This window comes from Ipomoea nil, unplaced genomic scaffold, assembly GCF_001879475.1.
Source record: "Ipomoea nil cultivar Tokyo-kokei standard unplaced genomic scaffold, Asagao_1.1 scaffold1834, whole genome shotgun sequence".
Classification (NCBI taxonomy): Eukaryota; Viridiplantae; Streptophyta; class Magnoliopsida; order Solanales; family Convolvulaceae; genus Ipomoea; species Ipomoea nil.
The window spans coordinates 432,227-449,646 of NW_017618262.1; the positions used below are offsets into that span (position 1 = coordinate 432,227).

A 17,420-nucleotide genomic window follows, 5' to 3' on the forward strand; every position below is an offset into this window, starting at 1 on the left:
TATCCTGGTTTCTGCTTTCATGATTTTTAATTTACAGTTTTTTTCTTAATATGCATGTATATATATCAGCGGTTACATAATGAGAATGTAATTATGAGTTCATGTGTTCAATATACTCTTCCTCTCTTCCTTTCTATATTGATTTTAACATATAACATCATATGATTTACACGAGATTAAGTTATAATTTTCAACAATTGGTAATTACACTTTCATTTTTTACAAAATTATTGAACAATTGATAACATATTTTTTTGAAAACAACAATTGATAACACATGTGCTGCATTATTGAATTTTTTTTTATTAACTTTTGATAATAGGATAGTCCGTGCCTCTGTGGTATACAGTGATCATAAAGAATTCAAATTTTATTCTAAAAAGAAAGTTTGAGAAACAACTACTACATTTGAAGAAGAATGGACTCAATAATAATTATTTAATTCTTGTGATAAATTTTACTTCTATAACTAGTTGAGCTAGCTGTCTATATAAGTCGCTAATTATCTAATTCTAACACAAAGGAATACTAAGCGAGTTGGATGAAAACAATGCTCCTAAATGAACCGTTTCACAACTTTCTTCCTAATCCTTTTGCATGGGAGGGGGTTGGCGGATGATGAGTAGGCTTGTTGTGCTTTGGTCCTTTCGTGGACTTTCATCAAGGTTTCATCGAAATAGCCCCAAGTTAGGAGTGATGATATTTTATAAAGAGTTAATTTCAAGAATGATCTATTGACTATTGACATTTATCAATTTTTATTTTCGACTTTCAACTGTATCATAAATGATTCATTAACTATTGATCAATTTTCATCCTCTACTTTCAACTTAACCATAAATGGTTCCTTGACTATTAATTTTGTTCCAAATTTAGTCATCTAGTTAAATACGGAGTATCAATTTAATAAATATTAAATTTAAGGGTAATAGTGTAAAATTTTTAGTTCTTTACATTCCACTAATGATGAACTCAGTATATTAAATTTATGAACTCAATTTGTCAATCTCAACAATAAACCAATTTTTACATTATTATTTATTTTAATGTTTATTAAATGGATATTTAATTGAATGACGAAATTTGAAATAAAATCAAAGTCAAAGAATCATTTATAGAAATTGGTAATGGTAGGGAATACCCCGATCGACATAAGCGTTACCCCGACCGGTGTGCCTTCGTCCTTTTTCTTCTTGTCTTTGCAGGTAGCAGGTCGGGTTTTTTGTAAAGAACCCGGTCGGGGTCCGACCGGGAGTTACCCGAGTGGCAGTGTCGACCATCGAGCGGTAGCCCTTTAGCGAGAGAGCTGACGAGGGACACGTGGCGGCTCTACGCAGTGACAGGCAGGGCACCCGGGACGGCGACACGTGGTTGCTACGTGGGAAGCATGCCGGACGGCCGCATTTATGTCTCCGGCTCCGCGGCTATAAATACCCGCGATAGCAACAGTGTGGGGGGCTTTTGGACGATCGATAGGTTGTTATTAGAGAATCCCGACCGCAGTTAGTCGGTACTCAGAGCAACCAAGTAGATTGTACTTACGGCCTTCACCGTGATCAATAAGAAGTTATTTATTTGCTTTAATTGGTCTCGTATTTATTTAATTACCGCTCTACGTGGCAATTAACATTTTCATTTTGGCGCCGTCCGTGGGGATGTCCAATCCGCCCGGAAGTGTTACACCCGAGCGGTCAATAGACGTGACTCCGGTCAGTCTTCCCGGGTGAACACTATTGCCAAGGAGGAGTCTAGAGACCGGAAGGAACAGCCCGAGCCTTCCGAGGAAATAGAGGAAGTTCCCCTGTCCGAGGACCGACCGGACAGGAAGATCAGGATTGGTCGAGCCCTCACCCCCAAGCTCCGAGCGAAAGTTTTGGCAATACTCCGGGAGTTTGCCGACATCTTTGCATGGGGGCCCGAAGATATGCCTGGGATCGACCGAACGGTCATCTGTCACAAGCTAGCAGTGGATCCCGCAGCAAAGCCGGTCGTGCAAAAGACCCGGCACCTCTCTTCGGATCGCCGCGAATTTGTCAGAGAAGAGGTCAAGAAGATGGCGGCGATCGAGCACATCCGGCCGGTAATCTATCTCGAATGGGTGGCCAACATTGTCCTTGTTCCGAAGGCCCCAGCTTGGAGGATGTGCATTGACTTCACCGACCTTAATAAGGCCTGTCCGCTCGACCCGTATCCTCTACCGAGTATTCACCAGATGGTCGACGAGACGGCCGGGGCCGAGTTGATGAGCTTCATGGATGCATTTAAAAGATATCATCAAATAATGATGCACCATGAAGATGAGAGCAAGACAGCCTTCGTGACCCCGGACGGGCTGTATTGCTACCGAGTCATGCCGTTCGGCCTCCGCAACGCGGGAGCGACCTATCAGAGGATGCTTAATATGCTCTTCGCCGATTTACTAGGCCGAACGATGGAGGCGTACATTGATGACATGCTGGTCAAGAGTCGGGGTCGATCCGACCACACTCGGGACCTCCGGGGGTGCTTCCAGATCATGAGGAAGTACCAGTTGCGGCTGAACCCAACCAAGTGCACATTTGCGGTTCAGACCGGGAAATTCCTCGGCTACATGATGACCAAGAGGGGAATCGAGCCCAACCCGACCAAAGTTAAGGTGATTCTGGACATGCAACCACCTTCTACCGCTCAGGAAGTCTAGCAATTGACCGGTCAGTTGGCAGCTCTCAGCCGGTTCCTCTCTAAATTAGCCGAGCGCGCTTTGCCTTTCTTCAAGGTATTGCGTAAAGTGAATGGGTTCATCTGGGACGAAAAATGCCGAGTGGCATTTGACGAGCTAAAGGAGTACCTCATGTCACCAATCGTGCTCTCAAAGCCCGAGCTTGGAGAAGAGCTAGACGTGTACCTCGCCGTGTCCGATCGTACAAGCGCAGTATTGTGCAGTATTGTGCCGAACCGATCCGGAAGGGGTCCAGTGACCGGTGTACTATGTAAGCCACGCGCTACATGGTCCCGAGCTCCGGTATTCCCGGTTAGAGAAGGTCGTCTACGCCTTGTACATTACCGCGAAGAAGTTGGCTCCCTACTTCCAAGGTCGAGCGATTCGCGTTTTGACCGATCAGCCGATCGGGCCAGTCCTCCGAACTGCTTCATCGTCCAGTCGCCTAGTCAAGTGGGCGTTAATGCTGACCCAGTATGTGATCGAATACCGACCAAGACCAGCCATCAAAGGTCAAGCCCTTGCAGATTTCTTGGTCGAGTGCACCTCCCGGGATACCCGACCCCCTGAGGTTGCGGATCCCGAGGCTGAGTGGTGGTCGCTGGTTACTGATGGGTCGAGTAGCAAGAAAGGGGCAGGAAGAGGAGTGGTTGTCACGAGCCCGGAGAGATTCAAGGTATATTTTGCCCTTATGTATCAGTTCCATCCGACCAACAATGAAGCCGAATACGAAGCCTTTATTAACGGCTTACAGTGTGCTCGGGACTTGGGGGCTGAATACATTCAAGCTCAAACGGATTCCGCGCTCGTGGTCGGGCAGGTTCTCGGGGATTACGAAGTGAACGGAGAACGATTACAGCTATACCGAGACCTGGCCATGGAGAAGCTCACCCAGTTCCGGGGGTATACCGTCCGGCACATACCCCGGTTGGATAATGCTGATGCGGACATCTTGTCCAAATTGGCCCAAGACGCCCCGGAACACATGTCGAAGATCGCTCGGATTCTGGTGATCCCGAGGCACAGCATACATCGCTTGCCGGTCAATCCAATTCAACCGGTAGAAGACAATTGGATCACCGATCTAAAGGAGTTCCTTGAGCACGGTCGACTTCCAGACGACCCCCAGCGTGCTCGGAAGGCCAAGCTTAGAGCCCCGAGGTTCCAAGTCTTGGACGGTCGTCTTTACAGGCGATCGTTTGGAGGCCCTCTTATGCGTTGTTTGACCGCATTTGAGGCCGATCTAGTAATGAAGGAATTGCACTCGGGCATTTGTTCTTCACATCAAGGAGGCCGATCCTTAGCTCGTCGAATCATGCTGATCGGGTATTATTGGCCGTCCCTCCAGCTAGACATTCCCTTCGCTAGGTGGGGGGTGGACATCTTGGGACCCTTCCCTCAGCTCTCCGGTCGGATAAAGTTTGTCATTGTCGCCATTGATTACTTTTCCAAATAGATTGAAGCCGAGCCGTTGGCCACGATCACCTCTCAGCAGTGTGCTCGGTTCATCTGGCGAAATGTGATTTCCCGCTTTGGCGTGCCCGTGCATCTCATCTGTGACAACGGCCGCCAATTCGTAAGCCAATATTTCCAGAATTTCTTGGCCACGATCGGGACTACCCACGTCCGGTCGTCGGTGGCTTACCCGCAGGGAAACGGACAAGTGGAGAACGCCAACCGGACAATTCTGGAGGGTCTGAAAAAGAAGCTACACTCGGCCGGTCGTAGTTGGGCCGATGAGTTGCCATATGTTTTATGGACTTATCGGACGACCCCGAGAGAGGCTACTTTGGAGACTCCATTCGCACTTGTCTATGGAGCAGAAGCCCGACTCCCGATCGAGGAATGGATCCCGACCGACCGAGAACGAACTTACAATGCGGAGGACAATGAACACTCGATGGTAGTGGATCTCGATGGGGTCGAGAAGAAAAGAGAGCTAGCCGAGAGTCAAGAGTTCAAAGGACGTCCGGGTCAACCCTCTTTATTTTCAGGTGGGAGATTACGTTCTACGACGACGGGAGGCCAGTCAACCTTTAGAAGGTGAAAAGCTAGCTCATAATTGGGAAGGGCCGTACATCATCAGCGTTGTCATACGGCCGGGTACATACCGGTTGGAGACAACAACAGGTCGGGTAATCGAGGGGACTTGGAATTCCGAGCACCTCGTTATGTTTAGGCATTAGCCTATTTTTTGTAATTTCTAGACGAAGTGGGGGCTCGACCTGCGAGTTGGCCTCAGTCGTCATTTATTTCTGAGTTGTAAATATTTATTCAACCGCCTGCGAGCGGGAAGGTTCAATGTATATACGATCGGTGATTGCTCGACCATTTGCACACGGCGGACCGGTCGGTTATTTTCCTTACCATTCATTGCACGTAGGTCAAGTCATCACCACGCTATCTCGACCGGGCCCCCCATCGACTGGTCAAATGCACTCCTCTTCGGCGGACATTTGGGTCACGCCACCGATCGGGAAAGTCAGAGCTCCCAGCATAATTCCCCGATCCGTCCAACTTCTATCCACTATCGCACCCGATCGTGCCTCGAGGGCACAATAGTGTGGGGGCTGGGATGGAGTGCTGTTAGTCCGTCACTCGGGAAAACCCCCGATCGTGGAGGCTTACATATTTTCAAAATTTCGACAAGGCCAGGAGATCGGGTAAACCTGATCGGGCAGGCCAGCTCGACGTCGAAATCTCGGATGCACGACCGGGCCGTAAGGCCACAAGGTCGGGTGTCGAACAAGTCGAGTAATGCATGACTAGGCCAAAAGGCCATGAGGTCGGGCATTAGGGGTTCGGCGTATGTGTGATTGAAAATGAAAATACAAGTAAAGACGAGTGGAACAAGTTAAGCAAAAACAAGTTTCATTATTCAAAAGAGTGCCCAGTACAGACTCGGGACCGGGCTCCCGATCAATATCACTTACAAAAAGAAGTAAAGCCTACTTCTACTTCTTCGCCTGCTCGGCCTCGCCTTTCTTGGAAGGCTCCTTCCCGCCCGAGGTGGCCGCCGCAGACCCGCTCGGCTCGGCTGCTCTTTCCTTCGGGTCAAACGGAGATGGACCAGGGTCAGAAAGATCCGGAGGGAGCGCGGACAAGACCAGCTGGAGATCGTCTCCTTCGAGGGCCTGTTCCATTCGCTTCTGGGCCTTCTCGAGCATCTTTCTTTGGCTGGCTTTGAAGGCCCACTGACCAAACGACAGCATCAGGTCTTCCCCGATCTTCGTTCTCCGGACCGCCTTGAGGAATGCCGCGCCCGATTCGCTGTCCTGAAAAATGAACCGAGCTAGCTCGTCCGGGTTATCCAGCCGGGCCTTCAGCTCCGTGACCTCCCCAGTCGCCTTCTCGGCCGCCGTCTTCCATTCGGCGGCCTCCCCGATCGCCCGCTGTGCGACCTTCTCGGCCAGGACCCGACCCTCCCCGCTCTTCTTAAGGTCCTTTTGGACCTTCTCCAGTTCCGCCTGGATGTCCTTGACTTCCTAGAGTCGTCGGGCGGCGGCCTTCTTGTGTTGGTCGGCCTCGTCGGCCAGCATGGCCCGACCTTGAAGGAGCTGGGCCGCTCGGGAAATCTGCAAGACCCACTGTGTTAGCTCGATCGGGAATACTTGCATAAAAAGGCTTAACAGAAGAAAGTGTTTACCTCGGCCAGGTCGTGGCCGATCTTCTCGGCCACTTGGGCCGGGGTTAGCTTCCCCAGATCTTCCTTGGTTGGCCCGGCGTTGCCAATACGGGCCAGAATGGACGAATCGTCCTTGTTCCGCCCGGTCGAAGGACTCGGGCTCCGTTGCTCTCGCTTGCGTTTGAGGCCGCCGCTCTCGGTCACGCCCTTCTCGGGAACCTTCTCCTTCCCTTGGGCGACCTCCACCCGGGTGATCAAGACGTCCGGCGCGTTGACCACGAAGCCTTCGGCCGTGGTGATGGTCGAGGTGCCAATCGGTCGGGCCAGGGGGACCTCCTTCTGCCCGGCCGGTTTGGTCTTCGGCTTCTTCTTGCCGAGTGAAATCTTGGCAGGCGGGGGAAGAGGGGCTTCATCATCTCCAAAATCTGCCATCGCTGCAAATAAAAGAAGGGGGTTAGTCAGATCGGGAAGTAAGGCATCGTTCGGGGAGTTATGTTCGGGAGAAGTCAGTTAATGTTAGACCTTTCTTCTTCCGTTTGGACGCTTTCGCGGCCGTCACGCCCATCGGCACGGGCAAGTACTTCTCTGTAAGGTCGTACACGGGGGGTGGGAGCTTGGCCGCCTCGAGACTTTCGGCCGTCCGGAAAATATTGTACTCATGGATCTCGCTCGAGATCCGAGCGACTGCGTCCTTGAGCGGCTGTGTCTCGGCCGGCAGAACTTGTTTCCAGTAATGAGTGCTCCAAATTTGCTCAACCGGGAGGATCCAAGGGTCATACTTGATTGAGAAAATTCGGTTCTTCCACCCCTTGTTGTTCCCGGGCAGCCCTTCGATCGCGCACATGTCTGCTCGGGACTGTAGCATCAGGAAGCCACCTCCGTAGCTGGCCGGGAGAGTCTTGACCTGATAGATGAAGTTTAATAGCTCCATCGTGCAAGACACTTCGTGTCGAGCGCAGATATGAGGAAAACAGGCGATAATCCTGTGCGAGTTGGGGCAGATCTGGGCCGGGATGACCTGGTAGTACCCCAAGAAGGCCGTCAGAAGAGGAGGAAAGGGAATCGCGATCGGGGCCATCAGGGAGTCGTAATGCATCCCGATCCATTTCCCCCGATGCCGGTCGATGACATTCCCGAGCTTCTGACTTGTGTCAAACTCCACCCGACCCCCGAGCTTCTCGGCAATCCTAGCTGCTTCTCCCTTGGTCAGCCGGCTCATCTGCTGTTCGACGTTCTCGCTGTTCAAGAACTCGAACCCGTTGTTTGCTGGTGCGGCCGGCTCAGCTGCCTCTCCCTCGGTTGGCTCGGGAACGTTTTCTTGATCGTTCCCTTGAGGGTCGGTTTCCGGGTGTTCCCCAATCACCCCGGTCAACGTTTCCCTAACGCCCTCGGTCGGGGAACCTCGTCCGCTCGTCGAGGTCACCTCGTCTTCTTCACCTGAACTCCCCGACCCACTTGAACGGGACCCCGATGTCCCGGACGAGCTCGATGATTCCCTTTTCTCAGGGGCCCGCTCGGGGGCTGTTCCCAGTCGTTGGACGACCTCGGGGGAGTAGGACATGATGTCCACTTCCTCGTCGCTGATATGCTCGACTTCCTCGTCGTAATCCGCGATCGAGACGTTTTGGCTATCGGAATCTGTCATTTCAATCTACCTAAAGGTCGGTCGGGGTTAGTATGGGACTCGGGACATTCGGGACAGTTAGTTATAACCTACCAACTCTACGCACAAATGTAAACACTAAGTAAGAGCTAAGGACTGAGAACTTACCGATTGAAGGTGCTTGGCGAAGGAAGTTCGGAAGTTCTTTGCTCGACTGCTCCACTGAAGTGCTTCGCTCGGGGCTCTCTGAGGGTACCGATCGATGCAGTAGATTGGAGAAAGTTCAAATGAGGGCCTCAAGGGCCTATTTATAGGAGAGCGTTTAGGCGGGAAACAAGCCCACTTGCGCGATGTGACCGTTGCTGACTTCGAGGCGACCCTTGCAGTCGCAAAGGCCGGCAGTCGTCGACACGTGGCGAGGGAGAGAATGACAGCTGGCCGGTCGGTTTGGTGGCTGACGGTTGGGCTTCTTCATCCCGTCCCGTTTTTTCCCGGACGGTCTAAAAGGCCCGGGCTGGGGGGCTCTTGGTAGGGAATACCCCGACCATCATAAGCGTTACCCCGACCGGTGTGCCTTCGTCCTTTTTCTTCTTGTCTTTGCAGGTAGCAGGTCGGGTTTTTTGTGAAAATCGGGAGTTACCCGAGTGGCAGTGTCGATCACCGAGCGGTAGCCCTTTAGTGAGAGAGCTGACGAGGGACACGTGGCGGCTCTACGCACTGACAGGCAGGGCACCCGGGACGGCGACACGTGGTTGCTACGTGGGAAGCATGCCGGACGGCCGGATTTATGTCTCCGGCTCCGCGGCTATAAATACCCGCGATAGCAACAGTGTGGGGGACTTTTGGACGATCGATAGGTTGTTATTAGAGAATCCCGACCGCAGTCAGTCGGTACTCAGAGCAACCAAGTAGATTGTACTTAGGGCCTTCACCGTGATCAATAAGAAGTTATTTATTTGCTTTAATTGGTCTCGTATTTATTTAATTACCGCTCTACGTGACAATTAGCATTATCAGGTAAATATCAATAGTCAAGGGACCATGGATAGTCAATGGACATTTCTGGAATTAACCGATGTTTTATATATAAAAGAAATTATTTAAATTTGAAAGGTAAAAGTAAAACAAATTTAAAATCGAATACCAAAATGAAAATATCCCTGGATCACACCTAGAACAAAAATGGATAAAATATTAAAGTAAAAAAATTTCATATTTGACCGCTTGATTATTCATGTATCAAATTGTGTATTTAACTATTAATATTTTTAAAGAGGAAATTTCAATTTTGGTCATATGACTATATGAGTCTTGTTAATTTTAGTCCTTGACTTTTTAAAGTGTTAATTTAGTACCTTACATAGTTAATGTACTAAATTGACACTTTTAAAAGTCAGATACTGAAATTAACAAAACCCCTATAATTATAGGACCAAAATTGAAATTTCCCCTATTTTTAAATTAAGTACATGACTATGTAATTATTATAAAATTTGGTCATTAACTATTAATATTTTCAAATTAGATGCATGACTTTGTAACTTGTATCACATTTGGTCTAATTGTCCAATTTTCTTACCAACTATTACCAAAATTTTAACGAGAAAAATAATTTTTTTTTTCAGAAATAATTGGCCAAAAATATTATTTTAATTAGAATATATTATTTTTATTGTTGAAATTTTGGTAATAATTAGCTAGAAATTTGACCAGAAAATTAAACGGCATGACAAAATGTGACAAAAATTACATAGTCATACACTTAAAATTTGAAACTATTAATAATTAAAAAACCAAATTTGATATTTGATATATGTAGAATAGTTAATAGACCAAAAAAGTGAATTTTTTTTTAAATATTAAAATTATACTAATTCCATTAGACAGATTGTGAACAAGGAGGCACCAATCACCATAGAGGTGTTGTGAAATGTCAGCTCCATTCTCCGACCGACAAGAACTGATCGATTTCTTGGTAAACAAGGGCAATGGAGTCACAGGCCTCTCCCAAATGGGCCTTTCATCTCTTCCTCAACCCTTCATTCAACCCCCCGAAGGAAGGCTAAGCGCAACCCATTTGCTCTCCGAGGAGTCCATACCCATCATTGATGCCTCCAATTGGGACGACCCAAATATCGGCAAATCAATCTGCGAGGCTGCAGAGAATTGGGGGTTCTTTCAGATCATCAATCATGGAATCCCCTTTGAGGTTCTCGAGGGCGTGAAGGCGGCTGGGCACAGGTTCTTTGAGCTCCCAGTTGAGGAGAGAAGGAAATGGATCAAGGAGAATTCGCCCACCCACACTGTCCAGTTGATGACCAGTTTGAGCCCTCTGGCTGTGAAGGTTTTGGAGTGGAAAGATTATCTTTTTCACATTTACAATTCCAAGGATGAGAGTTCTCAGTTATGGCCTTCTGTATCCAAGTAAGCAACCCATTTCTCTTATTACACTCAATTTTCTGATTAATAATCTATTTAAGCCCTTTTTGTTTCTGTTTACATTCTTGAATCTTGTAAAAATACTGACTTGGGACTTTGGGAGTTTTGAACCCTATAAACAGTACTAGTTTATTGCTATCTGTTACTGGAGTGTGTGTACATTTTCTTCATTTTACTGTTTTTTTGGTCAATTTCTTGTAATTTTGTTATTGTGAACTTGTAGAAATGTTTGCTGATATTTAGTATGTCCTGTGCTAGTAATAATCAATATAGCAACATTATTTGCATAATATGTTCATTAGAGATGGCTGGACTGGAATGGGCAGATGTTGGTTAGGATCACAATTATGGTACTCCGTATTTCATAACTTCATAAGGATTTGAGAGAAATATTATGACATACTAGTACCATTAATTGTGGGGTAATATTTGGGTTGTTAGGGGATTGCCAGACAGCGAAGCTTTGAAGGTGGAAAAACATCTTTATACTGAAGCCAAAATCGAGATCTAGCATTATTACTTGTGATTTAGACTAATGGTAGCTTGCTTGTTCAGAACTTGGGTAGAAATGCAGGGTAAACTTGGGTTCGGTTGATTTAATCATCTTGGCACAGGTATGAACTTAGAAAATGGTATCCTATACCTGATCATATCCTCGGCAATGGGATAGGGTCATAGTTGTCAAAGCGTACGGTCGGTGGAGAGCTGACGCCTAATGAGCTCGCCTCGCCTGAAATGGGTGAGGCGGGACGCTTAACCCGAGTCTAACCCGAGTTATTAAAAAAAATATAAAAATTGTCGATTGAAAAGTGAAAACCCTCCCAGCCTCGCCTTTCCACCGCCGTCTCAGCCAGGGACGGAGCTACAATGGGGGCAGCTGCCCCCCTCCCCCTACCCCTACCTCATATATATATATAGTACAGGTTTTAGTATAAGTATAATAAAACAAATAAATGTTAACAAGAAATGAGTTAGTTCAGCTGTCTGAGTATGCGTTTATGAATATTTTTATAAAGTTTTGATATGTTTTATTTTTAGCTCATATCCAATAATATTTATGACTATACTTCTTTTAAGTGTTTTATTTTTTTTCAAACTATCTCTTTTGTTGTAATGTTCTGCTCCCACTGAAAAAAAATTCTGGCTCCGCCCCTAGTCTCAGCCTTGCCCTTCCACCACTGAATTGCCACCGCAGCTAACTCTCCCTCCTCCCAGCCTCGCCCTTCTACCACCGTTGCAGCTTTGCCCTTCTTTCTTATTTCTTCCTTCTTCTTTCTTATTGGCCAAGTGGCCATTCTTTTTTCTTTTTCATTCTTCTTTCTTTCTTAGTGGCTTGTTATACTCATCGCCTAGGCAACTAGGTGGGCGGGTGGCACCTCGCCCAAAATGTCCGCCTTGACAACAACGGATAGGGTTGAATTGTATGCCATCTGCAGATTGAGTGATAATGCAATAGCTTTCTAATCTGTAACATATGATTCTGCTCCTTTCTGTTCATCAATCAACATATACTATCTATACTTCTGCAACCTAATTTCACTTCACAACTCTGCTATAGAGATCAAGTTTTGGAGTACATGAAGTGGGTTCAACCCGTAATAAGAAAGCTCCTCGACATTTTACTCAAGGGGCTTAACGTAGACGAAATGGATGAAGCAAAGAAATCTTCGCTAATGGGGACATTGATGGTTAACCTCATCTACTACCCAAAATGTCCTAACCCCGAGCTCACAGCCGGAGCGGGCCCACACGCCGATATCTCATCCATCACCGTCCTCTTACAAGACGACGTGGGTGGCCTCTATGTGCGAGCCCCGCAAGGCGATGGATGGATCCATGTACCACCAACGAAGGGGGCACTCGTGATCAACATCGGGGATATCCTTCAGATAATGAGCAACGGGAGGTACAAGAGCATTGAGCATCGAGTGATTGTGAACTCGAAGAGGAACAGGATCTCGGTGCCCGTATTTGTCAATCCATCGCCTGATGCAGCTATCGGTCCATTGCCACAAGTGGTGGAGCGCGGAGAGAAGCCGCTATATAAACAGGTTGTTTACTCTGATTACTTCAATTATTTCTTCAGTAAGGGCCATGAGGGCAAACACACAATTGAATATGCAAAGATTTGATGTTTTGTGTGTCTTTTAATTGTATAAGAGATTCAAGTTAATGTTGAGCAGGCTTGTTTAACTAGCCAAGATTTGTGTTTGGTTTTATGTTGAGACTCTGGGTTGCCTTGGTAAGCCCACATACAAGAAGTGCTTCGCAAATTAGGGGTTTTTTTGAACTGCATTAAAAATCTTTTGTCACAATTAATGTTCTAAACCCGATCCTCTCAGATTTTCAATAAATTATTTATCTATTACAATGAACCTATTATATACATGCCATTAACATATTGGCCCTGTTTGGTTAAAAATTGGCCTAGAGGTCAATTTTGGCTTATTTGACCATTATTAATTGTTTGATTTAGTTAAAATATCAATATAAGTGTTTGGTTAATTAGTTTTTTGCAACTCCAAAATGCTAAATTCAAAAAGTTATTCCAAGCAGCTTTTTTCAGAAAAGAAATTATACCAAATAGCTATCAGCTAACAGCTAATTTACCAAACACTTTTCCCAGTATTCCTTACCAAACACATTATTCCTTACCATTCCAAACTCAACTAAACAATGGAATTTATATTCCCAGTAATTTCTTTTCCACCAACCAAACAATGGAATCTATTTTCTTGGAATTTATTTTCCATGGAATTTCAATTCCATTTCCCTTCAAATATTTTCCAGCGAACCAAACGAGCTGTAACAGTTAATGTTATCAATTAGTTATACCTTCTCATTAACACAATTAGCTAACAGTCATTTACCAAATAGGGCCATGATGTATTTTATATTTTTAAAATAGGTACATAAATTATTAAGTGAATGTATATGTAAAGTGGTTCAAAAAAAAAAAAAAAAAAAAAGAAATAAATGCCTTCATATTCTCTTGACTAACCATTTTGCACTTCCACAGTTCCACTTTCTCTACCGAACTGCTCAACTGCTTCACCTAATGACTGACCGTCCTATCATGCCAGATTTATCATCTTTCTCGGCTAGGTCTTAATATTAGCATTTTTTTAATTTAATTATGGTTTTAGAAAACAAAGTTGAGATGGCCGAGTTGGTCTAAGGCGCCAGATTAAGGTTCTGGTCCGAAAGGGCGTGGGTTCAAATCCCACTCTCAACATCAATGTTTTCTTTCTCTTCTAATATAGCATTACAAGAATACCTAATTGACTAGTTATTGTGCACATATATCTCTATCAAATACCTACTCGATTGATTTCAAAAGAAAAAAAACATTAAAAATACTACTCTAGATTTTAAAAAGGTGTGATATAATTTTTATTATATTCATTTTTTTTTGTCTAGTACTCCGTAAAAAAAAAAAAATTATATTAAAAGTACACTTATCATCTTCCTGTACCAGTGATATTTAGAGTAGCGCATTTTGTAGAGGCAACCTTGATGGAATCTATTGGTGACAAATTTGGCAACGAAACAAAATGCAAAAGGAAATATGGTGAATAGGGAGTGTTGTAGTCATAGTTCAAATCCCAGTGAGACATTGACTCTTTGTGCTTTAATAAATTGATAAAGTATGTATGGGCACATACTATATTGTAATAAAGTCAATAATACTAAAAAAAATGGAGTGTTGTAGTAAGTGTAACAATGCATTTTTGTTGTTGTTTGGTTTTTAACCAAAGGGGTGAGTTTGAATAGAGAGTAAAGAAATTAAAATGGCAAGAAGTTGGGTTTTTTTTTTTTTTTTTATGACTTTAGTGGTTCCACAAGAAAAAAAAAAATAAATCAGGTTTTACGCACCGATAGCCTTTTTCCTTTTTCCTTTTCTTTTATTTATATCATTTTAATTTTTTAATAGGATAATAAATGGTACGTAGTGAGTCGGGTATAAGTAGGGGTGACCATGGTTTCGGTTCCGGTTCCGTGGATGGCGAAACCGGAACCGGAACCTTATAGTAAGGTTCCGGTTCCAGTTCTAACTGGAATTATTAAAAAAAAAAATTAAAAATAACACTATAATATTTAATTTTTTTCGATTTGGAACCGGAACAGCCGGTTTCGGTTCCAAGATTTTACAAACCTTAACCGGAACCGGAACCGTACGGACGGTTCCGATTCAGTTCCGGTTTGCACAGTCACGGTTCTGATTCGAACCGGAACCATGGTCATCTCTAGGTATAAGTTTTAAAACACGTATAAGTTTCAGGAATAAATGTAGTTTTCCTTGACCCATCTCGACCCATTGCCATCCTAGTAAAAGGCAACATTAAAAAGCATAGATGGAGGAAACAATAATGGAAAGCATGTATATCCACACTATTTAACTTTCTTTTGTTTTTTTTTTTTTAAATCTTTACCATTTTTTTTTCTAAAACAGAATAGAATGAAAACAACGTAACAACTAAAGAAGACAAACTAACAACAAAAATAAATAAGATAGTACAATGTGGTAGAAAAGATTGAGAAAGTTTTACAATGACAAATAGTAAAAATGTCTAGTAATATAAATAGAAAAAAATTGACATTTTTGTTTGTAAATATTAAAAGTAATACAATTATTTTATATATAAAAATTTTATCACTTTTTTTTTATAATAATTTTAAAGTTTTCCTAAAAAATCAATACAAACATCATTATCACTAAGCAAAATGTTTGTCACCAAAATACATCCAAAAATACAACTTGAAATCAATCAATGGTTTAGTTTTTTGCCTCTCTACTAAGAAAAGAGATTAAATTAAATTTTTGAATTAAAAAATAAAATAAGATTGTAATATTTCATTATCCTTCTCAATTAAATTTCATATTTGCTATGAATGACTTTGTAATCTAGTAGACGTGAAATGACTCTAAAAAATAGGAGTTCATAGGTTCGATCCCCAATGGCAGAACCTTCATTTTCTCCAATTACTTGACCCGAATTTCGCTCCCCAAAATAGCCCTAATCTTTAAGCAAATTCCCATGCCTCAAAAGCATCAACGGGTCAAAAGTTTCACATACAACCAAACGGCTTAAGAGGCGCATCGGGTCACGGCATGCGCAAGTTAGTACTCAACGGACACGCAGGCGGCGTGTCGAATCGCCTCCGGCAAATCCACCCCTCTACTCCAATCTCCGGTGGCGCAGTCGTACACCAACACCAATCCTTCCTTTAATCCCCTCTCCGTCCTCCCGCTCCGCCGTAGCAGGTCGTCTATACAGCCGGTTACTTGGATTAGCACCACCTTTTCCCCCACCGCTACGCACCCGAACCTCACCGTGCTGTCAAGTCTAACCTGCGCCGGTAGCGGCGGAGCCCTTATCCTGTACCATTCTCCGAAGCCGCTGGATTTACGCGCGCCGTTAAATTTCCAAAACGACAGCTCCACGGCGTGGCTCGAGAGCACGAAAACGAAGCCGGCTGCGGCGCAAGCCGCCACCACGCAGCCGCCGCCAGGGACGGTGCGGCTCCTGAGCCACTGGCTCGCTGCCACGTCATACAAATCCATCGAGCTGGCGTACACGTGCGCGGCGGCGTCCGACCCCTTGGCACGTGATCCCGGAACGACCAAGCCTTCATTTCCCAATGAGCCGATTCTCAAGCCGCCGATCACGTAAAACACTCCGTCCACCGACGCGCCGAAGCAGCCGTACCGTTTCCTCGGCGCCATGGACACCACGCGCCACGTTTCGCTCTCCGGATCATACTCCTCCACCGCCTCCGACCGCGCACAGCCACCGGCGACATATATCTTCCCGGCGACGACCGCGGTGGCGAACTTCTTCCTCGAAGCAACCGGTCCGGGTAGGGAGACCGCGGCGCCAGTCCACGTGTCATACCGGAGCATCGCCGTCCGACCAATAACGTAAATTCTCCGGCCAATGGCCACCAAACGGGAATGAGAGAAGAGAGACAAAAACGAGCCGTGATGAAGAAAAGAAGAAACTCTCCAGGCAGATTCATAGTTCAAGCAGAGACTAGCGGTGGAGAGCGAAGAGTGGTCGGAAATGGAAATAGCAAAGAGGGTGACACGGAGGAGGTTGTGGCGGCGGCGGAGGGAGTGGAAGGTGGGGGAGTCGAGAAGCTCCGACCAGCGACGGCACACCAAGGGGAGGGAAGGAAGGAAAGAGTGGGGAACCCGTGAGAGGCATTCGAGGAGGAGGTCGTCGGGAAGGGAAGAAATGGTGGTTTGCCGGCGGAGAAGTGCGGCGGCGGAGGTGGGGGTAAGGGGATGGGGCCCATGGGGGTGGTGGTGGTGTTGGGGGTTGGGGAAACAAGATTTCATGAGCCATGAGAAGTGGCGTGAGTTGCAGCTATCCGATGACATGTTAGAGAGAGAAACAGAGAGAGAGAGAGAGAGAGAGAGAGGAAGGAATCTCTCTCAGATTGATTGGCTAATTAAAGTGGGAGTCTTTAGATTTGGTTAATATATGGGAATTCTGGTTGAAACATAAAGTACTTTTATGGCAATCCTCTATTTCAATCTATCATACTCCACCAAAACTACATGATAATACTACTTGAATTAAAGTATAATTATATATTTAATATACTTTTCGTCCCTAAGTGTTTGTCATTCTCACTTTTCGTTCCTAAATTATCATTGGGGTTGCACTTTTCGTCACTTCATAAAACATAAATTTGCAACGTTAGTATAGCTTAAGAACGAAAAGTGAGTCATAAAGTATTAAAGTTAATAAAATGATGAAAAGTGTAACACCAATGATAATTTAAGATAAAAGTGAACACAACCAGCAATTAAAGACGGATTCTACAATTACTCCATAGTGCAATTTTCCCTTTTATATTTCATCCTAAACAGCACTAACATAATTAGTTTCAATGTATAAAGTCCTATACCAGTATAAAGAACATTTTTAAAATACAATATGATATTATTATAAAATAAAAAATTAATTCTCGAGAGAATGCATAAAAGAATATAAAAATGAAGGGAATCTTGGAAAACTATGTTAGTTGAAGACATCATAGGAGTC

General features: G+C 45.0%; 2 protein-coding genes and 1 non-coding gene across 3 annotated transcripts; 2 read left to right on the forward strand and 1 right to left on the reverse strand.

The window, feature by feature from the left end:
* The first annotated feature begins 9,804 nt into the window (after window positions 1-9,804).
* On the forward strand, window positions 9,805-12,584 carry LOC109192940 (feruloyl CoA ortho-hydroxylase 1-like). The gene is made up of 2 exons (XM_019343652.1): window positions 9,805-10,350; window positions 11,924-12,584. Exons 1-2 carry the CDS (start codon window positions 9,857-9,859, stop codon window positions 12,495-12,497), a joined length of 1,068 nt encoding a protein of 355 aa, XP_019199197.1. The 5' UTR covers window positions 9,805-9,856; the 3' UTR covers window positions 12,498-12,584.
* Window positions 12,585-13,519: 935 nt separating this feature from the next.
* On the forward strand, window positions 13,520-13,600 carry TRNAL-AAG. Its single transcript has one exon. It is a non-coding gene; the product is annotated as a tRNA-Leu (tRNA).
* A 1,600-nt stretch (window positions 13,601-15,200) lies between these two features.
* LOC109192937 (F-box/kelch-repeat protein At5g26960) lies at window positions 15,201-16,804 on the reverse strand. The gene has a single exon (XM_019343650.1). The coding sequence runs from the start codon at window positions 16,748-16,750 to the stop codon at window positions 15,488-15,490; it is 1,263 nt and encodes a 420-aa protein (XP_019199195.1). The 5' UTR covers window positions 16,751-16,804; the 3' UTR covers window positions 15,201-15,487.
* Window positions 16,805-17,420: the final 616 nt, after the last annotated feature.